At 37.4% G+C, this 26,011-nt stretch overlaps 5 protein-coding genes and 1 long non-coding RNA gene across 6 annotated transcripts in view; 5 read left to right on the plus strand and 1 right to left on the minus strand.

The window, feature by feature from the left end:
* Positions 1 to 901: 901 nt before the first annotated feature.
* Positions 902 to 3,130, plus strand: LOC111846880 (homeobox protein Hox-A13a-like). The gene is made up of 2 exons (XM_023817587.2): positions 902 to 1,639; positions 1,951 to 3,130. The coding sequence occupies exons 1-2, from the start codon at positions 1,000 to 1,002 to the stop codon at positions 2,193 to 2,195; spliced, it is 885 nt and encodes a 294-aa protein (XP_023673355.1). The 5' UTR covers positions 902 to 999; the 3' UTR covers positions 2,196 to 3,130.
* Positions 3,131 to 4,717: 1,587 nt separating this feature from the next.
* On the minus strand, positions 4,718 to 9,529 carry LOC111846886 (uncharacterized). The gene is made up of 2 exons (XR_002838967.2): positions 9,064 to 9,529; positions 4,718 to 7,601 (listed from the first exon to the last, which is right to left on the minus strand). It is a non-coding gene; the product is annotated as an uncharacterized lncRNA (long non-coding RNA).
* A 1,874-nt stretch (positions 9,530 to 11,403) lies between these two features.
* LOC111846881 (homeobox protein Hox-A11b-like) lies at positions 11,404 to 15,548 on the plus strand. Its single transcript, XM_023817589.2, has 2 exons — positions 11,404 to 12,228; positions 12,975 to 15,548. Exons 1-2 carry the CDS (start codon positions 11,622 to 11,624, stop codon positions 13,205 to 13,207), a joined length of 840 nt encoding a protein of 279 aa, XP_023673357.1. The 5' UTR covers positions 11,404 to 11,621; the 3' UTR covers positions 13,208 to 15,548.
* The window catches only part of hoxa3a (homeobox A3a), a 46,486-nt gene continuing 35,857 nt past the window's right edge, over positions 15,383 to 26,011 (plus strand). The window contains exon 1 of the mRNA XM_023817581.2: positions 15,383 to 15,427. The gene's annotated coding sequence lies outside the window, so the exon portion shown is untranslated. The remainder of the gene's footprint in view (positions 15,428 to 26,011) is intronic.
* On the plus strand, positions 15,676 to 21,373 carry LOC111846879 (homeobox protein Hox-A10b-like). Its single transcript, XM_023817586.2, has 2 exons — positions 15,676 to 18,848; positions 19,355 to 21,373. Exons 1-2 carry the CDS (start codon positions 18,065 to 18,067, stop codon positions 19,627 to 19,629), a joined length of 1,059 nt encoding a protein of 352 aa, XP_023673354.1. The 5' UTR covers positions 15,676 to 18,064; the 3' UTR covers positions 19,630 to 21,373.
* LOC111846884 (homeobox protein Hox-A9) lies at positions 21,510 to 25,725 on the plus strand. Its single transcript, XM_023817592.2, has 2 exons — positions 21,510 to 24,323; positions 24,746 to 25,725. Exons 1-2 carry the CDS (start codon positions 23,786 to 23,788, stop codon positions 24,982 to 24,984), a joined length of 777 nt encoding a protein of 258 aa, XP_023673360.1. The 5' UTR covers positions 21,510 to 23,785; the 3' UTR covers positions 24,985 to 25,725.

Below are 26,011 nucleotides of genomic sequence, written 5' to 3' on the forward strand. Positions count from 1 at the left end.
CAGGCAGGTCGACAACATTGCATAGGTCTAAATTTTTAAAATTCAAATACTCTTTAATTTTTTTCTCATTCAAAAATTAATTACACACACCACGAGACAGTGGTTTCTAATTAAAAGTCTCTTTGAATAAGTATTGTATCTGCAGATATAGGACTAACCAACGGTATGTACCTTCAACAATACATAAATTATTCAATGTACAAAATATTTGTATTGAACGATTCCGTATTATAAGTCTAAACGCTCCATTATATTGTGATATGTGACTGTATAATGCAGGCCTAGTTTAAAGACACACACACCGTTTCACAGTTCTAACCTTAAAGAGAATTTCTGTGCTTCGTTTAGGCTATAGATGTTTCATGCTTCATTTGGTGTATTTAATTTTAAAACAACCATTTGTAGTTCAAATAATAAAATATGCGAAATTAATTTTACCAATCAAATTCATACTTCATGAAAAAAAAAAAGTCTACGAGGAAAGTGACAGTTTTAAGTTGCCTCGTGGCTCCAGACAATCTGTATACTGAATCGACACAAGCCTGCAATATGACTATTAATATAATTACACATTCTTTCCTTTTTGGTGTATCTCATGACCTGTGCTAAACCTGAAAACACAAGTCGGTTTGCGCTAAAAAAAAAATACACAGTTAAAAAGGTGACCGGACAGAAACAAAGTTAATAAATGGGTTAAAATGCTTGAATTTGAGATCTACTCACGACTCCATCGTTTTTGACAATATTAAAAAAGGCAGATCCTTTAATGGATACGGTCATCGTTCTATCACACAACACCGCAATTCATATAGATTTAATTGTCTATCCTGAAGACGTTTATCGTCTTCTTTGCATATCACGTGACTCACGTCAGCCAATAACAACACGTCCTTGGTGTACACAGGCACGTCAGACTCGGTTACTCTCTCAGATTCAGTATCTCTTTTTCAGTCTTGGGTCCTTTTTAAAAGAGCCAGTAGTCTCAATGTTGGACGTGCTATGACAGCGTCATTACTGCTGCGTCCCCGCTGGATTGACCCGGTGATGTTCCTGTACGACAACGGTTCAGATGAAGTGAACAAAAACATGGAGGGATTTGCGGGAGGTAACTTTGCTGCAAATCAGTGTAGGAATCTTATGGCCCATCCGGCATCACTGGCGCCCAGCACTACATACTCATCGACTGAAGTGCCAGTATCTGGCATGGGCGAACCTGTCAAACAGTGTAGCCCCTGTTCGGCAGCCCAAAGCTCTTCCAGCGCTTCTCTGCCATATGGCTATTTCGGCAGCGGCTACTATCCATGCAGAATGTCACATCACAGCAGCATCAAGTCTTGCGCTCAACCTGCATATGGAGAAAAGTACATGGACACATCCGTGTCTGGGGAGGAATTCACGCCCAGAGCTAAGGAATTTGCTTTTTATCAAGGCTACGCGACCGGCCCTTACCAGCCAGGTACCAGCTATCTGGATATGCCTGTCGTGTCAGGCATGAGCGGCCCTGCAGAGTCAAGACACGAGCCCCTCTTGCCCATGGAAAGCTACCAGCCGTGGGCCATCACCAACGGCTGGAACAGTCAGGTTTACTGCGCCAAAGAGCAGGCGCAGCCAAACCATATGTGGAAGTCATCCATTCAAGGTAAAGAGAGATTAGACTGAATAAATATTTGGTGTAAATGCGCGAGGGGAAAAATATGCGCTTTTTCTTTTAAAGTAAGCCAGCTTCCTGGCTAAAATTGAATACATTTAATTAGAAACTTAAGCTTTGCAAGTAATTAATGGAGGCACTGCCATAGTTTTATTCACAATTCTGCGCGAATGTATTTAACTTTTAACAGAGAGAAAGTTCATTATAGCCATTGCCATGCACAATGCAATTTAATCGCATACATTGGTCCTAGGTCTGCATTCGTAATGGAGGCTCAACTGTGTGTTTTCTGGTTGCATTAGATGCGGTGTCGCACGCAGGAGACGGCAGCACTTTTCGGCGAGGAAGAAAGAAGCGCGTGCCTTACACCAAGGTACAGCTGAAAGAACTGGAACGCGAATACGCCACTAACAAATTTATTACAAAGGACAAACGAAGACGGATATCAGCCCAGACGAACCTGTCGGAGCGACAGGTTACAATCTGGTTTCAGAATAGGCGAGTAAAGGAGAAAAAAGTCGTCAACAAAGTGAAGAGCGCAAGTTAGCTTTCATGGAAGACAATGGAAAAATATAAAAATAAAAAAATATATATAAATATACATTAAAAGTTGTTTTATTTGAAAAATGAACTACTTACGAGTTATATATGTAATATCTGGAAATCTTTCACCTTTGTGGATTGTCAGATAGAAAATGAATACAAAAAATGGCGAGAAAATCTGTTAGGCTACTTGGAGTTAATTTGAAAGCACTGAAAACGAAAATTTCAAACGATTCTTCCTCATGTTAATATTAAAAATCAGCTGAAGATCATTACCGCAACCAAAGCATGAAGAAGATTGACATACGACACTTCGGTGCTTAGTAAAATGCTAAAATAAAACCTGCTTAAATCTTTTCTCAGGAAAAATTAAACGTGTAGACCGGCATTTAAACATTTATGATCGTCGAGACAATTACCTACAGTACTGAAGTTGATTTGAAGAGACGGTGTCGAATGAAAAGTATTACATTGTATAATAAAATACATTTGTCAATAAATTCTTAACAAAACCTACATGTTTCTTCACATCAATGGACTCTCTGCCTTAAGGTTTTTAATGATGTGTTTTCGAGAATTGCAGTCTCTCGGTATTACCAAACTTCTGGTGCAATCTTGCTTGTATTTATCGTTTAAGAAACATTTGTATGTAAAATATATCTTTTCAGTTGTAATTGCAGTAATGTGGATGTATATAAAAGTAACATATGCGTGCAAACTATTGAATAATTCGCTTATTTACCTGTGTTTGCGCTAAGTGTTAATGTCAACGTTGTTAATTGACAAAATATCAATTCTAATAAACCCTGCTTATAAATTTTGAGCTAACTTGTGATTTTTATTCTTTTTTTATAATGAACGGACATTCACTTTCAACTGACGAGCAGGGATAAGTTTAACTGCAAACACCAAATAAAAACAACAACGTCCTTTAAATTAATTCAGTGTGAATTGTATTTTATATTCATGTTTTTAAATCTACTGTTTAATAAAGAGGAGGAGTTTTTGCTGTGCTGTATCTTGCTAAGGTAAGCAAAATTAAATTTGCAAGATGTAACTTTAAATGGTCTGTAAAAATCAACTTAAAGCATGCTTCTGTTTTATGATTACAAATTTTATCATCTGTTAAGAAATATTTGTTATTCTGATAGAAAGTTAGACCAAGAAGCGGAAAGATTATCAATGTTTGCAGTTTATTCCACCCCCCCCCCCACCCCTCACAACTTGTAATGTGGACCAACATTGCCATCTTGTGACGAATTTGTGTAATGTTCTCGGTCTACAATACTACCGAATAATGACAGGAGGCATATATACAGTATGTATTATGGAAGTCCATACAACGCGGCGAACAGTCATCAAATTTGGCATTTTAAACACTGACCAACATTTCTAAAATTCTGAACGAATGAACTCCCAGAAATACTAGCACTCAATATTAGCTTTGTTATAATCCATCATCTGGCTCTGCCCCCTAAGTGTCATTACATCATCGCTTTGTTGATTTTCCGCTTTACGGTGCAAAAAATGCAAACATGACCGCAGACTGATTTATACTGTTCAGCAAATAACTGAATGCTGTATATTTTTTTTAAATTGAGGAACAAAGGGAATGGCAGCACGTCAAACTAGCCATTTGAATTTCCGTCTGTGTTACATTTCCCATTATAAATTCACGTTTCATCAAATAGGTGTATTTTTTCTGTTATGTCATGTATAATATTATCCCTGTGGGACTTTCCAATATGAATATAAAATGCCGTTTTAATGGTAGACCTATTTCATAAAGCTCGCTCGTGTATTTGGTGTTATTCATATTATTTTCCTTACATGTGAAATCCAAATACACTGCAACGTGACATGATGTGTGTGTGTGTGTCTGTGTGTGTGTAGGTTTTTGTAATTATTACATTGTGGGGAGCAGATTTCCCCATAACATGATAAAAACCTGTAACTTTTTACCTTGTGAGGACATTTCTTAAGTCCTCCTAAGGTAACCTCAATTTTTATAAAAATCTGTTAATGAAATTAAAGAACTAAAATGTCCAAAGTGGTATTTTGTTCGGTTGTTTATGATTAAGATTAGGGCTGGGTAGGTTTTAAGGTTGTCATGGTTGTGAATAGGGTTTTGCCCATATAAATGAATGGAGAGTCCCCATTAAGATATGAATACGTGGACTGTGTGTGTGTGCGTGTGTGAGAGTGCGCGCACGCGCGTGTGTGTGCGTGTGTGTTCATATCTTAGTTTAAAATTATGCTGCGACATTGTCTAAGCTGTTAACATGTTTTAACTAGTTTAATACATGAACAGATCGTTTTTGTGTTCTGCTACTAAAAGATTTTATGATCAAATTAGGCAAACGTTTAGTATTATGAATTCACATTTTATACTGCTGTCCGCGAACAGAATTCAAACGCTTTAATATAATATTCGGTAATGTTTTCAGTTATTGCGGCGGTACACTGTCCTTTGTGAGTCTCATTAAATTATTTTCACCGGAAAAGCAGAAGAAGAATGCCAACAGAAAAGCATTATTGTTTTATTTTTTCGTTTTATTTTAAATAGTCATATCAAGAAATATACATTGGTATGCCTGCTCGTTAAGGTTGTTCCACACTTCTTAAAATATCAGCTGTAGACAACAAAAACCACACGCCTGCTGAAAAGAGGCTGATTTTCGTCTTTGTTGTTCTCGGCCATGCCGAGCTTTCTGCTGATCGGCAAAGGGACGACAGAACTTCTGTTTACTCGCATTAGATACTTGGAATATACGGAGGTAAGGACGCTATAAGAACTGTAGAGATGTGTACGGCTAATATGACATATCAATAAACACATTCACGGGCCTCAGGTGAGTAAAATATACTGATTACAGCGATACCATAATAACCACTTCACGGTGAAACATTTCTTCGACGCCAAAGTCTATTTATATAATCACCAAAACTGGTATGCCAGTTAATTCGGATATTACATTTTAGAATTTTCATGCAAAACCTTTACAAGTAGTCTACAGAAATCATTGTCATTGTCGTCGGTGTCTTTATCAAAATAATAATAGTGCATAATAATATCAAAAATAATAGTGATTTGCTTGCTTAATTCTACAAACTAGTTTGTTATGGTGAACGCAGGATAACGGCAAATTTCTTTATAATGGTTTAGCAAAAGCCTGATGTTATGACTCTACAGCTGCGTTTACAAACCAACGTCTGCTGTTTCGTTTAATTTGACTTTCTCCTAAAAGAGGAATAACAATAAAAAATAATCATGCTCAATTTTTTAAATATTACAAAAAAACACACAATATGAAATGTATCCAAATGTTACAGTATACATATGTGGAATTTTAATAATTTGATTTGATGTTTTGAATGAAAATCTATATTATTGAACGACGTAAATGAATTGGTTTACCTCCTACAATATAACGGCTATATATGAGATATAATTAGTAGCTTCTTTGAAGGCTAATGAAAACGGCCTGCTATTTTATAGTATGACCTGTCTCTCATACTACAATTATGTTTTCACTAGTTGCTTGCATCATTCTTTCTTGCGCGCACGCCATTCAAAAACGGCAGAAAAGCCCAAACAAGGCCAACAACTGGAATTAGCCGTGAGCAAATTGTCAGAAACATCTGCAATCTCATGTTGAAGCATCTGCTGCCACCTAATGGCTAAAAGGAGTTATAACAAACGACACTGCAAACATTCTTGCGGTGCAGCAAACAGATCAAATGTACCCTTTAAAGACGTTAATAGTGAGGATTGCGTGTCTTTGCAACTAAAAACGGCAATCGTTTAAAACGTCCAATCGCTATTTTAAAACAATAAACTCATATTGTTTTGTGAACCAAATTATATATATACATATATATTTCAGATTCTCTGCAACTGTTTAATGTCCGAACACTACGTTTTGTTGTAAGGACTATCCCATTTTGTGTTTGTACACAGGAAATGATTTTTCTCGGCTTGTCATCTTCTTAAATAACTCAGCAGGCATACACAGGCTTTGTGCGACTCATAACTGGAAGCCAAACTTCTTGGTTTCTCGCCCTAGCGCACAAGAGGTTAAAAAAAATCATGGTGGAGTATAAGCATTAGCTTGCCAGGCGCAGGTCAGCTGACGTTGACCTTCGCAGTCCACCATGACACCCGCGCGCCGTTTTTTTTTTTTTTTTTTACCTTCAGACATATACGCGAGCGGAAGACGATGCTTAATTACAATCGCCGTTTTAAAACCACACTTCTTTACTTCTGGTGATGAATAATCTGAGTTGACAATATTTTAATAATTTTAGCTATGGCATTTTCATTAAGCATGCAAACTTTGTTTACTGCCTTTAGAGGTCGACATTTTTGTTAGAATGAAAAATGTACCCATCGAAAAAAACATCAATTATCAAAACCCATAATACTAATACTACTACTACTAATAATAATAATTTTATTTGTTATATTAAATCTGTAAATCCCGTATTCGCATAGCATAGACAATAAAAACACTCTTATTTACAATTGCGCAAATTTATCTATATAACCGGTCCAGTTCTGCGAAATTCTGCACAATACATTCTGTCCGACATATTAATGCTTATGTGATTGTACCGATATTTACCAATAACGTTAATTTCTAATACCTGAAAAGATATTACACGTAAATATTGGTGGCGCAGAAAGCCAAGAATATAGTACATTCGATTCGAAGACAACAGTGATATTCCAAAGAGTTTCAGAACGAAAACAAGAATAATTGCGTACAGCTTACACAATAACGGCAATAACGACTTTACCCGAGGCTCATAATATTTAAATTTTCAGTAAAATAATCAGAGTTTGGGCATCGCTCAATACCCTTCGGCGGTGGGCAATTGTTACACATGTAATTTCTAAGCAAACACTTTAACAGAAAGTGGGCAAAGATAAATTTTGGCACTTATTCAATTGATTTAAGGGTCAAATATTTCTACGTTTATATTGTGATCTAAACTAAACATATTACACAACGGGAAATAACATATACTGAAAGCCACGGGAAATGTATATTTCTAAACAGTGGGACTATCTACAAAGTTTTGTATTTTGCGTATGATACCTATTATTGAGATATAAAATAGCTATGCTAATAATGATAATCATTATTATAACAAGTGCAAATATTTGAGTTGCATTTGCTGCCTAAAACATAACAACCTTATTATATATAATGCTTCTTTGACAGATTCGGGTACTGTTCGGGGCTCTACGTTCGGTGGGCCCACAAGATCCAGGAGTTTCCGACTCATTTTCCTGGAATTTTTCAGACCATTTCAGATCATTTCAATTTGTAGTAGTTGTAGCCACTGATTTCACTTGTGAAGATTTCTTTGGCGCGGTGTCTCAGCCTTCAATTCTCCCCGAGTCCTGCAGAAAAGGACCAGTCGGAAAAAAAGATGCGTAATGAACTGATATCTTTAAAACAAACAGGACATTATGAGAAGTGTGAAGACTGAAATTACCTTTCCGTGAGCTAACCCTCCTGTTAACAAACCAAATATCATATTCCTCTAAAGCCGAGAGTAAAATTCAAGTTCAAAAATAAATTATGCTTAGGCTGAGGATAGGACGTGAAAAGCACTTTATTTAAATATGTCAAACATCGTAATCTCTTTTGAACTTGAACACATATGTTGTACTGGATAATAGTCATAGAAAATTTAAAGTGAAGTATGTTTATTCTCTGCTTTATCGCGCTACCGATACTAGGCTGCTTCATGAGAAAATATTCTTTTCTCATTTACATCCACAATTAGACTGCAAGGTTCAATAATGGCGAGAGGCAAGTTGAGTAATTAATGTGATTCTCCGAAAACTATTTTTAAAATCTTTCTGGTGCCACGTTGTTCAGCTTGGCTGCTAGAAGTAAATACATAATAAAATCAATGTTATTTGGATGTTACTCTTATCCCTTGATATTTTCACCTCAAGCAATGAATGTTTGAAGCTTCATTCTAACATCAATATGTAACAGTAAACAACATTTTCAGAGGGGAAAAAATAGGTCAGTAAAGCTTAGATAGCAAATCTTTCTACACAGACATATGACTTAAATCAGCTGGCAAAATGTTCAGCATATGACCATACGACGCGCAATTTATCAATCTCTTGAAGCCAAAGTTAATTTAGAAAAAATACAAACCACATTCCAAACCAGCAACATTTCTGTGTGATTTTTTTTCCCCAACAGCTACCACAACCACAATATCAACATAACATTCTGTATATTATTAAGTTCTCTTAAATCGAAACTTCCGAATGTTATTGTCTTTGTTTCTGTCTTTACAGAGGGGGTTATGAATAAAAGGTTGTCAGGATAGTCCGTGTAGGTCTGTGGAAAATGACAACACGACTGTATATGCAGTTTCTCGGAAGACAGCAAAGTTGAAGTTCATTTTAAGGCCTGTTTCAAATGTCATAGCCACTTATTGATCTTGAACTGTCAATGCGTTCCAGACGATCGGTGTTTCGGTGAAGGGTATTTGTCCATTGGATCACTGGTAAGTCATTGGCAGTCGCGAAAACTTTATCCGGGCTACAGTACTTCATGTGTGGTGTTACAGCCCATTTCTACCCGCTCTGCGCGCGGGCACAAACATTCTTCGTTCCTCGAACTTGAAGTCTATCATCAGAAGTCTGTTACTGGGGTAACGCTTGCAGTTAGCAGCCAAAAGAGCACGGGACCAAGGAAGAGAAATGCTAAATAAACTCACGGAAATATACACAAATTTTGAATTAATGTGTAAATATATTGATTTTTGGATGACTACATCTATGAAAAACGAACAATGCGCGCCTTAACATGGTTATTCTGGTTGATAAGCCTTACCTTTCATAAACCGGCTTTGTGTCACTGACGACGGTTAGTTTTGGCTCCTAATTTCATCAGAGATCGTGGATTTCCACGTAGGTGGCGTATGTCGATCACGGTTGGTCAGTTTTGTCATGTCTACAGTGAAAAAAAAAACCCCAGTTGACTACCAGAAGCGGTATAAAACCGCAGGTCAGTCTCTGACTGGTTTTGGCTTTCGTGGGCATCCTGCATTCAATTATGGCTTAAAAGCCCCAACACAAGTGGTAGAATTTGTCTGAATTGACTCAGAGGCGGAGCGTGTCGCCACGAAGGCTTAGACTTGGCTCTTTGTTACAATTATTCAAATGTGAAGCATGTTAATGAGACATGGCCCGCCAGAATAATACTGAGGTGTTCTCGAGAAGATTAAAAGTATATTTAGCAACATCATGCAATTGCGCCAGCACTTGTATGTGTTCAATTAAATTGTTTTGCTATACTAACTTACAGTCCTGAAAGACGTAAATGCATCACGACAGTTAATGTAAGGATTCCATTGCCTGAATACTTGTTTAACTATTTTATTTATAACACCTGTGTATTACTAGCCTGCACGCTTATACTGAGTAGTTTTTAATTATTTGGCCTAAATCGACCGCAATACACGCACGCACGCTCTCACACACACGGGCGCGCGCGCACACACACACACACACACACACACACACAAAAGGTTACTGTAAGGAGAGAATAGGTAAAATTCTAAAAAAACCGCAATCAGAAATCAGAAAGGAGTACGGTATACCGTTTTGTGTAGAATAAAAACTTGATGCGCAAATAACCAGTTAAGAATACGATGCTTGTAGTACCTTAGACCTAAATGTATAATTTATACGTCATAAAAATTGTCTTTCAATGTGTATGTAAAGATCCAGAGAAAACTATAAAACTGACTGAAACCTCAGAATGTTTATTTTTCATGCCTCGATACTATGCCTATACTTTACCTAGATCTTTAAAATTGACCATGGACCCTTATATTTTCCCTTCTAAATCGTATTTTCATTTCAGCTTTAACCGAGACCTTCCGGTGTTGAGGAATATGTGTTTTCTCTGGCTTTATGTGTTATGCCTCAAATATTTTTGAAAGGGACGATTTATTTTAACGCTACGCTCTAATTTTTACGCGCAGGGTAAGCTACATCACGGAACGTTACAAAGGCCCCCATTTTGCGCTGCTGGACGTTAGCAATGAAAACGCTCGGAAATAACCTTTGAAGAAAACATTAATATAAGAATGGCTTGCTTTATTTTCAATGATATTACACACACGTTGTGATTGCTTTTATTGTATATTGTTAAATACGTAATTAATAAGATGAGGACGGCCATGGTGAAAATATTTGTTTTCCCAATAGTCAGTGACCTATTTGCACATTTTTGTCCACTACTGTAGACTAATGCGAAATTGTTTTTCATTCAATATATTGCAGTTCAATTAGTAGTTTTTTTAAACTTGTGTAAAATGGTATGTTTATGAATAAGCTCGATACAATTTTTAGGACTCTATGGTTTTACGTGGTTGCGTTTAAGCGCATGTTTACTATCTAGTCAGACTTGTTCACCCGGAATTGTTTAGGCAGTCGTAATTTTACTCTGTTGTTACTCAAGCTTAGGAGAACGCGAAAACGAAGCGGAGCATTTTTCGAATCATTCACAATTGAGAAGAAAACCCACGAAACGTCCGGAATAAACCTGGACGTGAACCTCGCCCCTCGACGCAGAAAGTTGCGGTGGATTCAAACAAATATGGACCACCCGATGTTGTGTGTAATATGCAGATATTCACGCACATTATATTTCCCGAGTATAAGAATGTTTAAAAAATTGAACATTCTTTCAAATACAGCAGGTACATTAGTGTAGCGTTGCCACATATACTGCATTGTGTACTAAAGCAAACTTATTAGTGGATAAACTGATCAGTTTAGCAAATGTACAGACATCCCGCTTATATACTAGAGTACGTTACATAAGCCGTGCCATATAGCGAATATGCAACATAACTATGCACTATGCAGATTAATAATATTTGTAAAAGCCCGTCCGACGGTTTTTACGCCAGTAAAGTGGTCATATAACAATGAAAATAACCAGACGCTGTAGAATTAATTTAAAATATCCTTAACATTGGATTTGGTTAAATCGTTATTAAAATCCGCACTCCCGCAGTCTTTACGCATATTCAGTGTGCGGTTGTTTTTTTCTTTTGGAAGATTTAAAAACTGGATATTTGAACAATGTAAAAGTATTAACTTTCATAAATCGTATTTATGCAGCATTTCAGGACCCACGATAACGCTCGCTCTTCCCCGTGCAAGCATATAAAAGCACACAGCACTAGCACAGAGAAATCTGTCAATTTCGGCTCTGGGTCACATGACCCACGCCTCTCTGGAATGGACGGAGATAGATCTCCACGTCAGCTTACGTCTCAGAATTTCTGCTCCGGGGATCAGCTTCAAAGAGCCAGGAGTTGCAGCGTTGGAAAACCATGTTAAGGACTGCAATAGAGGCGAAGCCCAGATAAAGTAATGATGGATTTTGACGAGCGGGTCCCTGTTGGGTCGAATATGTATTTGCCCAGTTGCACGTACTACGTTTCGGGGGCAGACTTTTCAAGCCTCCCTTCGTTCTTATCCCAGACCCAGTCTTCTCGCCCAGTGACATACTCATACTCCTCGAACCTGCCGCAGGTTCAGCCCGTGAGAGAGGTAACCTTCAGGGACTATGCCATTGATGCGTCCAGTAAATGGCACCACAGGGGAAATCTTACCCACTGTTACCCAGCAGAGGAGATTGTGCACAGGGACTGTCTGCCTGCTCCGTCCTCAATGGGGGACATGCTCGGGAAAAACAATTCCGCTGTCTACCACTCAAGCTCCGGTTCCACGTCCAGTTTCTACGGAAACGTAGGCAGGAACGGGGTGCTGCCCCAAGTTTTTGATCAGTTTTTCGAAACAGCTTATGGGAATGCAGAAAACCCACCAAATGACTACTCAGGGGAGAAAAATTCCAACAAGATGCCTGCTGCACCAGCGCCCGCGCCGTGTCGGGAGACCGAAGGGCAAGAAAGACGAGATGAGAGCAGCAGTGCCGAGTCCTCTTCCGGCAACAATGAGGAAAAATCTAACAGCAGCAGTACGTATTAAGACAGCGCCCCGGTTATGAGAGAAAGTTTGCAATCTAGCGCGCTGCTGTTAAAAATTTTATATGCTGTTTTATAAGCGTACAAGGTTTATGGAGGGCCTGTAGATTTCCCCAACAAAACTTTGTTATAAACGGCAAGATCACGTGCTTGGAATTGAAATTGGCCATGAAAGACTTTGGACCAGACGTCATTTATACTTAAAATGTATATTTCTCATTTATTACGATGATGCATGTATGTGCATTTGTTTTTTTTTTTTTGCATAATTATGATTTTTAACCTGTAAAAATCTTACCAGGTCTTACCAGGCTATGTGGCGGTTAAGAAATTAGGTTGATAAAGTTTTTATCTTAAAGTGGAAAGGATGAAACAGAATGAGACAAAATGTGTCTTAGCCACAATAATTATTCAATAATCTTTGCACATTATTGAGAAATTATTTGTATTAGTTTATCCCAATTTCAATTTTCACAATAGTTATACATTGCAATTTATTTGTATATCATAAAATATTTGCGACGTATTTGGTATATATACGATCATTTAAATAGTTCTTCATGTGAAATTGATTTGCCTATGCATTCATTGGAAGTTTCAGTTCAGCGTAATTCAATGTATCGGGGATTTCAAAAATTCAACACGACCAAGCAACGTAAATGCTCGGTAAAACAAAAAAAAAACAATCGCTGTATTTCTGCTGTCGAATTAATGTTCGGTGTTTGTTTCTGTTTTTCAGGTGGTCAGAGGACTCGCAAAAAGAGATGCCCTTATACAAAATACCAGATCAGGGAATTGGAGAGGGAGTTCTTTTTTAGTGTGTATATCAACAAAGAGAAACGTCTGCAGCTCTCACGGATGCTGAACTTAACAGACCGCCAAGTTAAAATCTGGTTTCAGAACAGGAGAATGAAAGAAAAGAAACTGAACAGAGATCGCTTGCAATATTACACCACAAATCCTCTGCTATAGGATTTTGTTGCTTTGGACTCGTGTTCCCTTCTGGTGTTTTGACAGCGGCGCCAAAGCATAATCGCTAATTTCAAGTTCGAGGACTCTCGACCGCATACTGCAAAATGTGTATAAAGAGGACAATCTCATGGTTGTACAGTAAATATAAGTATACATGGATCCCTCATCGTCACTCAATGTCCGTTTTCAACTATGTATTTCGCGAACGTCGTGACGCCAAGCATTCTGCTCATATTGTTAAAGTCTAAAGTTGCTTGGCTCGTTTTTTAACTTTCTATTTTATAATTGTTTTTATGCTTTTTTCTACGATTGAGTTATAAACAAGATCAAATAAGATACGCGGTCTGAGAAGAAAATGCGATGCGAAACAATTTCATCAATTTATAACTTCTCTATGACCAAATCCGAACACACTGCACGTGAATGCGGTATACAATGTTTCTGTCACACGTATATTTATGCACTCAAGTTTATTTTGATATAGTCTGTATTCCAATCAGTTTAAGGTTGCTATCTAAAGATTGTACTGTCAACTTCAAGAGCGGTGTGGCATGCAATGTCTTTTCCCCAGTCGTCCATGACCCCGTTGTTGGACTTGTAATTGTGGTGTAGGCCTAAATATATATTTTATATTTTACAGGATATATAGATGAACGTGTTTTCGCCGGTGTTTTCATATTTCCAAGAAATATACAGCGACCGCGCAACGTGCAAGGATATGCAAAATCGCTCCAGCTAAATTAGACGGATGTTTGATTTTTTTTTGCAGTCAAATGAAACCCTAGAACATATTCAAATCCAATGTAATTTATTTAATTTAAGCTTCTGTATTAATGGCAAACACGAAACTTTTGCATTCGAAAGCGTACCTGTATGAATCAGCGATAGACTTCGTATATCTCGGTTACTGTGAAAAAATATTTTACATTACTATTTTTCGGCAATATAGAAAATATAGCTGGCGATTTCCATTTTGACTTGATCACGTCAACAAAGCCAATCGCTGCATGAGCATACGTCTCTGATGTTTTAATTTCGTTCCGCATCTTTTATGAAAAAAACACGTTAGAAAAACACGGCCAACGCGTAATCGTAGCTTTTTAATTTTTTCACTGTATTATATGAAGAAAGAAAGGGCATTGTGAACTGCCGACGGAGTTAAAATGTAGGAGATGAGGAAAAGGTGTGAATGTTTTGAATGAAACATTAGCTGTACCTGGTAGGCTAAAGGGGAAATCTCTAAGCCTAAGATTCAGTTATTTGTTATTACCATATTATGGTTAACAACCCTATTTGAGATATATCAGAAGCATTATAAGATGCCGTTTTAATTATCACTAAATATATTCGCGCGATATTTTGTTCGTGATATCAGACAGGGTTTGTGCAGCTGTCGGGTATATTATTTGATTGTCTTACATTTTTTTCTTTTTATTGTAAAATGCAACTTATTCGCCTTGTTGTAATGGTATATTACGCATAATTTGGGATACCTTATCTTTTAATGCATTTGCGACAATTGTTTTCATTCACTGGCTTTGAACTTAATGTTTTTCATCATCACCTAGAAACCTTGAGAAAATGGGAAAACAAAGCTGCCCAGATTGACTTCCTCAAATCGGCTGTCGTAGCCCTCTGATTTAGAAATAAATATTTATTTATCCAGGTTTATTTCATGAAAATCCGAGTATTTTATGTTATTCTCAGCATTTTACAAGCGTCAACACTACCACACTAGCCCAGTCATATGACAGTCAATAGACCAATAAACAATGATGACCCAAAGTTTATGATCGCCGCTCTCCCAGCCTGGTTCATCCTTTGAGTGTCTCTGGAATCTCGACCTAATTACGACACATCCTCCTTGTTACTCTGGCAACACGGTTATAAAATCTGTCTGCGTCTGGAGCATTTGTAGAATTGGAGTGCAGTGCAATAAACTGTCTGAGACCAAGGTTATTAACTGTTACCATGGGCCGAAGACCATCACTGACACGACAGAAAGGCAGCGTTCACCAGCAGCTCCGGCTTCATTCTTCACTTCGAGCGTCCTGCAGTGGCAGAAAATTTCAATAGGCCTAATGTATCCGGATGGATGCTTTTCCACAGGGCGGCGCTCTTTAGATCAATGTCATTGCCGTGGATCTTGAAACACCCGCAGGATCTCCACCCAAATCCTTCACGGCTCCTACTCGTGCCATTTATCGAACGAATACCCAGGTAAATGATTTCTGAAATATTGTTGTAATTTTTAAATATATTAAATGTCAAGGCTATACAGTCGCTTCGGCCGCTGCCTGCGGTTGTCAAGTCAATAAACAATACTAGATTTTTTTCTGAATTCACTGCGCTGCGATTTTTTCTCTATCGAGGCCGTTAAAAATGCTATGCTGTTGCGGGGCACTGTGGTCCGATTTTCAAAGAGAAACGACTACTTTGTGACTCTTCAGAAACACGTATACACTGAAATACTTGGAGAAAACCTCCAAGCTGGACGTAGGCCTAAGCAGTTTAAATTTCTACCAGTCAGACTGCTTCATAGAATTTACTTAGAAGCAACACGTAACTCCGCTTGGAAAACAATTTAACTGCTAAATATATAAACAGACATGCATTTCTGGAAAATCATATCGATAATAGTTACTATATTTAAAACCATAATAATGACTTAGACCTACTTAAAATATATAAAAGTGCACAATACATACTCAAACTACTATAGCAGGCCTAAGTATAGGCCTAACACAAACGAACACAACGGGCGGTATGTATACATGCATTCTAGAATTCATTTTCGCAATATATTAGTCATATTAAATACAGGATAACCGCGTCTTTGTTATTCTTCGGGGAAATAAAAACGGGTTAAATGTCTGAAAACGGTGTTTATTAACCATCCGCACGGGCTTCTTGTCTCTTGTGAAAAATAAAAACCGTTGCTGGATGTAATAAAACGAAGTATTATCGAACATAACCGCATAGGTTATAGGTGAGAACGGCCTGTCGGAGTTTTAAGACTGCTTGATGAAATAAAGTATAAGTTAATTTTGCAGTCATTCGTCCTGAATTTAAAATGATAGCATAAGAAATGAGAAACATGAGAAAATAAGTAAGAAGTTGGGAAGTTACATTTGGGTTTATGTTATTGTTTATATATGCGTGTGTATATATACACACGCACGCATACACACACATGTATACACCGAAATACTTGTGTATGTGTGTGTGTGTAGATAATGTAGCTAAAGTGATATTCTATGATCCGCATTTTGATTGTTGCAATCGCCCCTTTTTTAACTCAACGATACTTTAGGTAAACCGATAGCCGACATTTTACAGTTGCTTGGGGAAGCGTCGCTCATTGTCCAAGAAATGTACAACTTATTAGTGCAATGTTTGAAAATGGCATCAATACGAAGTGTGTGTAATTCAATCACGTGTTTTTCATCCATCCATCCATCCATCCATCCATCCATCCCTCCATCTACCTAATCCCAATCCAGCTATATATATATATATGTGTGTGTGTATGTGTGTGTGTGTGTGTGTGTGTGTGTGTGTGTGAATTCATATAATTCAATGTCTACTATTGGATTCCTTTCCAGTAAAGTATGACACTGGATTTCTGGGTAGTATACATGGTAGTAGATATGAAATAATCTTCAGATGAATGCTCAGCCATTGACAAAATAACCAATCATAAACAGGTATATATCTATAGAAAACGACTCCTCCTTGTGTCACATGAAAACATATAGAATTTAACCAATAGTTTAATAAGCTAGACACATGTTTATGGCGCATATAATCAATGCAAATGAAGACGACCAAGAAAAAAAAATACAAGAACTGTTTAATGAAGATTTCATTTCTTTCCATACCCCGACTTATACTTTAATCATAATATTTCTGTATTGTTGCATTAGTTTCTTTATTTTTAAATGTCTTTATCCTGTTACATATTATCATATACATGTTATCGTAGTAAATATACGATGTTTATAAACACTGGAATGATACGTGCGATATAACGATGTGAAGCAATACTTACAAAATTCATAACGTTAAATTGCGTTAAAGCAAAATTTAAAATGATTAAATTATCTTTCGCGTTTAAAAGGGCCGAAACGACGTCCCTTTTTGGTTACACGCTCTGCGTATTTTCCCGTAGAAATGTATTGCAAAGGCCAGATTAAAATCTGATTTCATACAAATATATTATTCGGACTAACAAAATGTTCCTTCTCTGTTTTTCCTGATTTTCATGACGAAGACAATTATTGATTTTACTGAGACGTTAGTTCAATGAAAAATAAAGTTGGCGAAGTAATATACTATCAATTCATGAAAGAGATGTTATTTTCTATGTCAATGTCACTAATTCTGCAGTATAGCCCAAAGTACTTTGAGGTGAGTATGTCTTTATACACGTGGAGTATATTTCATATTTAACAAGTCGTATATGGGTATCTGACACCAAATGCTGGTGGTGAGTTAAGATATATTAGACGCAGAACTGATATAATCTTAGTCACTTTTCATGACGTTTGGTGAATGAAATAGTTTAGTTTTGTAATATAATGTTGACTCGCGCGCCCGCAGTCGCTCCACATTTTATGCGAAGACTCCACATGCACTTTCTCTGGCATATAACGTTATTATTTGGATTTAACTTATGGGTTATGATCGCACTGATGTTTCTCCTCTCCTTTTAAGACTGAGATGGAAATGACCCTCGTGTCATTACGTAGATTTCGGAGGGTGGAGTCCACAGAGCCCAGGCCTTTCAATTGGCTTTTAGATTGCACACTGTAGTGGGGGTATCTCTAATCATATTCAGCATGTTCTGTACAAGAAATGTCAGCCAGAAAGGGCTATCTTCTCCCTTCGCCAAATTACACAACAACAATGTCATGCTCGGACAGCCCAGCTGGAAACTCGTTTTTAGTAGACTCCTTGATCAGTGCCCGAACCGAAAACAGTGGAGCCTTCTATCAAGGAAGCGGCGTGTGCTTGCCACCAGGCACAGAGTTGCCTTACGGACTACCGAATTGTGGATTTTTTCCAGGTTTTGGAAAACGGAGCGAAAATAACCCGCAAAACATGGTCCCGACGTCTAGTCCATACATGACTGGAATGGATATGTGGTTAGAGGCTCCGAGGTCGTGCCGCATGGATCCACCTACGAGACAGCAGGTTACACCATGTTCTTTCTCTCCGAACATTAAAGAGGAAAACGCATACTGTCTCTATGAGTCGCAGAAGTGTCCAAAGGCGTCGACTGCGGAGGATCTCTCCTACTCCAAACTAACTTCAGGGTCGTGCGCAGTCAGTGACAACGGCACAGTTCCTGTACCTGGTTATTTCCGCTTGTCTCAGACTCACACACATTCTAAGGTTTATCACAGTGTTCAGGCGAACTCTACAAACTTTGGTCTGCAACCGCTGGATGGCTTCGGCTCGCCGCCTTCATCCTCCATCTCAGCAGAGGCGGCCAAGAAAGGGAACGAAGAGACGTCTCCTGTAAACGCAGCATGTCCGCCGCAAAGAGACGATGACACGCAATTGTCATCTGCAGCAGAATCGTCGTCACCGGAACCACCAGAAAACGAAAAAGGGAGCTCAATGAAAGCCACAAAAGGTGAGTATTTTGCGGTTTTGAAGGCGTGTGAGTGGCGTCTCGTACTTTGATGCATTATGCACTTTGCGGGGTAGTATCTGTATTTAACCTTTAAGCGCTGGGTATCTTGTAACAGTTTGTGCATTTGGAGAGTTTAATTTGCCTAACAACAATTTGTTACATGTTTGCTAACAAAAACTATACTACTAGTTGTCCAAGGTGAACTCTATCAAAGCTGATCTAGTATATCACAGGAGTTTCCTACAATGTATACATAAGGTTAAACTGCATGACAGGTCTGTTTTAAATTAATAAAAATTCCCCAAGAGCTGTTGTGTCCCTTAGTCTAGTGTGGAAATATTTAACTAGAACAATGTAACTAATTATGACAAAGTTGTGTTCCTTGAAAATATTTAAAACCAACTTCAAGTTCAATCCTTTTAAGCAATATGCACGAGTGCAGATATTTCTATATTATTTTTTCGTGCGTTGTCAGTTAAAGTATACGTATTTACCATTTCCTTTAGGGGATACAAAAAGTGAAAATACAGCCAACTGGCTTACAGCGAAAAGTGGCCGGAAGAAACGTTGCCCCTACACCAAGCACCAGACTCTCGAGCTCGAGAAGGAATTCCTCTTCAACATGTACCTGACTCGCGAGCGTCGCCTAGAGATCAGTCGCAGTGTCCACCTGACTGACAGACAAGTCAAAATCTGGTTCCAGAACCGCAGAATGAAACTGAAGAAAATGAGCCGCGAAAACAGAATTCGGGAGCTTACGCCGAATTTTAATTTTTCTTGATAATCTTTATTTATGCGTTTATTGGACGTCTTCCTTCTTCAAGTTCGCGAGGGGCACAACCGGTCTAACAGAAACTCTCAGTGTTTCTACGGGCTAATGTTAATAGATAAAGTTTTTGGTTAGTAATATATGAATATTTTTCATTTCGTTTTCCTTTTCGTTGTCGTTCCTTTGTTTTGTTTACAGTTTCACGTGTTCATTTTGTCGCATTATTTCTCCGTGAGGGAAAAGTGATATGATATTCTGTGATGTGTGAAATAAAAACGCGCTCTTGGTTTAGAGCACAAAGGTTGACGAAAACAAAGAAAGGAAAGACTGAAAATACAATTCTGGACGTAGGCATATTGACCACTTTACTGTAATGATAAAAAGTCGGCATAAAAATTATTCGCATGACTTTTCTGCTTTGTTTTACTAGCTTTTAGGAATGTGAACAGTACCGAAAAATAAAAGCTATTATCAGCACATGTACATAAATAAGCCGCACTCGTGAACAAATTGTATTACGTTTACCTCTTTTTAATGGAAAGCTGTTTGATGTAGATATTCATGTACATCTCGTTTTGTGAGACTGTATATATTGTTTTAATAACTTCTGTCTTTAAGCAAAATAATTGGTGAAATATCCTAATTAAAATGTGGGAAAGAGAGCAACTATTTTCAGGTTGACTTGTAAAATTAATGGGAGAGTAATACTCGATTGGCAATGAAGATTAGATTCGAAACAGCAAACGGACTTTTATTGTGTAAATATACGCAAACTGGTGTTTTAGCTAAAGAATTGGTGAATTGTGTATTGAGTTATTAATAAATTATCGGTACAAAAATTCCTCGGGTTTCATTTTTATTTCGTGTATATTTTTGTATATTGTTAATCTGAATATGGGCTGTTTTTCTTTAAAAAGCAATCATAGACGTTAAATAATCTCTAGGCCTGCTTTTAAAATTTGTCTGCACCATCATATTTTTGTTCGAGCAATAGAGCGTCGTGTTGCAATTTTGTCGGCTTTTGTCGAGTTTTATGACATGCTAGCGGGCTGTATGTGCACTGCTGCTGCAGCAGTCTGACAGGGTCACTTGGGCGACTGGCAGTGCGGCGGGCAGGAAGCAAATGATTTCTCTTATAAGCTGGCAATGGGACTCAGGGTTCCTGCGGATTCTCCGCTGGGCAGGAAATTAGCGCGCCAAAAAAACGATCCATCCAGTGCCAGGAAAATATGGTGAGTCATATATTTAAGTCTTGCGCTAGAAGAGAAAAAAATACGCATTACCATGTACACCATAGATGGCAATATGACCATGCAGTTATTGTTGTGCTTTTTTCTAATTAACAAGGATTGATTGCAAAAGATTTAATGTTTTTATTTTGTGCAATACTGTTATGGACTGTCGAGTAATTTAGGTAGTTTCATGTTGTTGGGCTACATTTTCTTCCTCTACAACACGAAACTGTCTTAATTACCCCAGTTAACTTCGTCGTGAAGCCGGGCGGACATTGTAACGTACAGTCTACTATAAAAACAGTTTGATCTACACTGAAATGTTTAGTTGGACTTTATAATATCATTCTTTATACCGAATAACTTTATACCTAACTTTAACATGTGTCCTGTAGTGAATGCATGAACTAATTTGGTTGCTCTGTCTCTTTGGCAAATGTGCTGAGATCTATCAATGGAAATTTCCATATGTGGTGATGAAAATGTATTTAACTAATAAACTTGAAATAACCAAACTCCTTTAACACGTGTGAGAGGGACAGTGGACTTGAAAATTGCTAAAAGCTCACCTCTACACGGAAATTAAAGGGTCGACAAGGCCTCGGTTATGACCACTGCAGTCTTACTCGGTCCGCTTAAGCAACAGCGACCTCAGCGGCGCGCCAGTAGAGCACCGGGCGCTTCCGGCGGCGCAATAGACTAAACACAAAGACAGGAGAGGCCTTTGTGGCGATATTTAGATCAGACCAACAGCCTGTTATCTGGAGTAAAAGAAGTAAATAGCCCCTGTGGTAAACTCAGTCCCTGTTACAACACCCACCTTCAGTTTACAACCGCACAACTATTGCTTGTTTCCAGCTCTTAGATTCAAAGAAAGAAAGAAAAAAAAGCGACGAGTAACCCACATGGTGTGTTGTCCACAGAAAAATATTTTAACGTTCAGTATTTTCACAAACTGAATTAAGAATAATAAAAAACACTGGTGAAAGCAATCTTACGTGTCATACGTGTTCATATTTATTTGGTTATTTACTTAGGTATGTATGTATGCATGCATATAGACTATATATAAAAGAATATTTATTGCAAGGTCTCGTATTTCATGAAAATATAACTGTGAATTACTGAGTATTTATATGCATTTATTTTCTCTGTAATTATATATGCATTTGAAATCCTTTTATCTTTATCTCCGATGTTACTATTTTATTTAATTTCTCTCATTTATATAAATAGTAGCTCTTAGGCTATCAGCTGTTCGGTTTTATACTGGAACTGAAATTACTGAAACTAAAAGGAACAAATCATTAAAATAATGTTGCTTTCTTATCACAAATAGTAAACGTGTTCTGAGCAGGTCGTCTCTAGAAATGCATTAGTCATATCTCACAATGTTTCGTCATTAAAATATGCAGTAAAACTTTATTATTATTACTATTATTGGGCATAGTTTAAAACTTACATAATATCAGCGCACTACAATTTAAGAAAAAAAGTCACATAAGTCACATAGTATCTTTTATTTAAAATACAAGTTAAATGGGAGCTTACGTTTGTTACTATTTAATTATTAGTATCCCAGAACATGCGGAAATGCTGTATTTTTAAAAATTCAATCCCAAGAAACAGTTGATTTTTGTTTTCTTAGCACAACTTTGCTTTATTATTGTCAATTTTCCATGTGGATTTTTAAATTATACACAATTTATCTGCAGTCAGTTCAGTATACAGATATAATGGCGCTTACCAGTAACAGAAATATTGTGCATGTAATAAAAAGTATGTTTTAACACTTTTCATTATCACTACTATTAACAATGTGTATTCAAAATTTCAAACTGTTAATTTCTCATTACTGGTATTATTCACATCATTCTATTTGAATTTAATCTAACAACTAATGTAACCGTAATCACTATTCTATCGATCTTAAAGTTAATAGAATTATTAATAGAAACATCAGTTATAATTTAAGTAATTACAAGTAGATACACATTTGCAACATTGCAAAATGACCATTACATTAGTCTTTTAATTTGCTCGCAAATGATATCAGATTGGCAATATTATTTCAGTTATTTATTGCTTTATTTAATTCATTATTTTTTTTCTTTTTTTAAATTTAACTGCAATGTTTCATGATTTCTGAAAGGCGGGATATGGGTCTTATTTTGCTCTTCTTGGACTGGACTCGGACCATCAGGAACGGGAACATTTTAAGCGTTAGATCGTTGGGGCGCACAGATTAGTTCGTTCATGCGAATTGGTAGTTATGGGGGCTGATTTAAAAAAATAATCGCAAGTCAAAACTTCAATGTGCGCGTTTTACTCTCATCTTCAGTTAATCCAAATAATGCAAATTCACGCGATTTAATAAAGCATACGTAAAAATAAGTCCTTTTTTGCTTTTGAATTACCAGTTCAGCGGTAATTAGTCGGTATTTTTGAGCTATAGTTTATAGTATTGATTGAATATTACCCAGTATAAGCGCTTACAATCCATATATATTCATCACGTACACAGACAGAAAATACTGTGATCGAGTGATTAATGCAGACTAGAATCAGTTTCTCACGAAGCCTCGTGTACTTTATCTTTATTTGGTCTTGGCCATAGTCACGACCAGCTTTACTGTACGTATTAAATAATATATCTTTGCATAAAAACACAAGGCCTTGTTATAAAGCGTTAAAACGGAAAACAGTCACCATTTAATAGCGAGCGGACTGATTTATTTTTTATTGTTCTGCCTCGGGATCACGTGCGCTTGTCGCCCAATCGAATGGCAAGGAACGTTCAACTTATTAGCCGACTGTAGTTCTTTGTGAGGCCAAGTTGCTACTTGATTTCTACAGATTATTTTTCTCAAGATAGTACAGTGTACTTGTGGGCGTGTTTATGTGTGTGTGTGTGTGTTTACGAATGTGCGTTTGCAATGTCGACATCAGGGACACTTAATAGTTACTACGTAGACTCTCTCATTCTCTCTGAAAGCGAGGATCTTTTTGCAGCGAGATACCCCGGTTCAGGGCTTCAGCATGCGAGACAAACTCCGGTCACCGAACATGCAGAGTTCGGTTCTTGCACTTTCCAGACGAAACCGTCGGTTTTCTGTTCATCCTGGAGCCCAGTGCCCGCCCAGTTTCCAAACGGAATGCCCAGTATGTGTCACCCGCACACACATTCTCAGGGCACGGGGGAGTCGGATGGAAGGTGCATGCAATCCTGGGTGCTAGAACCCATTTCTGGATCCTTGCCTTTCAATGGATTACCGTCCAACCAACACAGTGGTATCAAACCTGAGAATGTGGGGGTCAGAGATGGCAGTACAACGCTGGGTTCGCATACGCTGCTTTTGCCCGATTTTGCAAAGGGGTCCTCCCCTGGGCAAAAGGATCGGTTCTTAAGCCAGATTTCATACTCCGAGCCCAATGAAGAGAATATGTCCGTGGATAAACCAGACGTGAACCCAAGTAAGTACAACATCTCCAGTTCGTTATAATATATTGAAATATTGTTTACCCATAACGTATTGATACAATTTTACTTAACTATTTCCGGATTTCTGGGTTTGCGTGTACTTAAACGAGAGTGTCATTGCATTTATTTCAGAATTAATTAAGTTATTATTTTAGAATTATACAAAGTAAAACCCATAAGGAAACAATTATCTCTGCGTCTTATCCAGTGAAGATGAGAATATCTAATAGGCCTATATATTAAATTCGACCGTGAAAATTCGCTGTTGAGCTATTCGACTGTTAATGTTAATTTGTGAAACGTCAAAATTCGTAAGGGTGTCCCAGTGGCGAAAATTACACCGATGGGCCCTAGCGAGTCACCAGCTTTTAATTTTTTTTTTTTATTATTTTACATGTTTGACCCCTTTTTGCAGATAATCCGGTGTCCAACTGGCTTCACGCGAGCTCTACGAGAAAAAAACGTTGTCCTTACTCTAAGCATCAAATTCTCGAGTTGGAAAAAGAGTTTCTTTTTAACATGTACCTCACCAGAGACCGTAGATATGAAGTGGCAAGACTCCTCAATCTGACTGAAAGACAAGTTAAAATCTGGTTCCAGAACAGGAGAATGAAGATGAAGAAATTCAATAAGGATGGACCGAAAGACGACTGAAATCATTCGCTGTGAAATAATATGTGTTGGAGTTATTTACACTTTAACAAATTCTACATTCGCATATAGTCTATTGCTATTATATCATCAGGTCAGGCGACGAAAATGATGTCCGCACGTTTGACTCAATTGATGGATTTAATCTCTACTTGTCCCTCCTTTAAACTACCTTGTATTGCACAAACTAATGGTCTGTAGAAGGCACAGTGTTCATTTTGTTACAGTGGTGTAGATCGTACGGCCTAGCTCGCTGTCATATATGAGGCTTTTCTTAATACGCACAGTGTTTATTTGTGAGTGTACGTCGAATTATGTATTAGATTTGTTTAGCTGTTTATCTACATTTCAGTTTGGTCGTGGCCTCGTTGTTGATGCTATTATTTTGTTGACTGAAGTGTATGATTTCTAGAGAAATGCATTATAACATAGTGTAACGTTGGGGACGCCATGTAATGCTAACACTGAATTAGGTGCATGACCTAAAATGCGTATCTTGCTAAATGGAAAACATGTCTAAAAATGTCCATGTATTGACTACCTATATGCCTCGCAACTACCTATAGTTAGGAATTTTTAAACATTATTACAAACACACAAGGTACTTAAAATATCTTCGAAGCTAAAAGAGAATATAAAAAACTGATGAATACCTCATGTCCTGTGATAGCAAAAGCATTTCTTTCCTTATATGTAATTTGTATGTTGAGTAACAAGTAAAAAATAAATAATACTGTAAATTGACAGTTTTGTCTCTTAAATATTTATGGGAAAACATGCAATTTCATATTGCATTCTGTTCCAATGAGAATTTTAATTATAGCTTGTTCTTACTTTACTTGAATGGTGAGCTTAGCTTGGCAATTATTCAACATATTTAAGCCTGAGATAGGACTGACTGGTTTGTGTTCATTTAATCCATTATGTAGTATAGCGAATTCATAATTATAAGTGCAGTACACTGTAAGTATGCTATTTAGTACAGGCCTATTTGTCATGTAAGTGTGAAATAGATTGGCGTGACTCCTAA

This window comes from Paramormyrops kingsleyae, chromosome 23 (assembly GCF_048594095.1).
Source record: "Paramormyrops kingsleyae isolate MSU_618 chromosome 23, PKINGS_0.4, whole genome shotgun sequence".
In the NCBI taxonomy this organism is placed as follows: domain Eukaryota; kingdom Metazoa; phylum Chordata; class Actinopteri; order Osteoglossiformes; family Mormyridae; genus Paramormyrops; species Paramormyrops kingsleyae.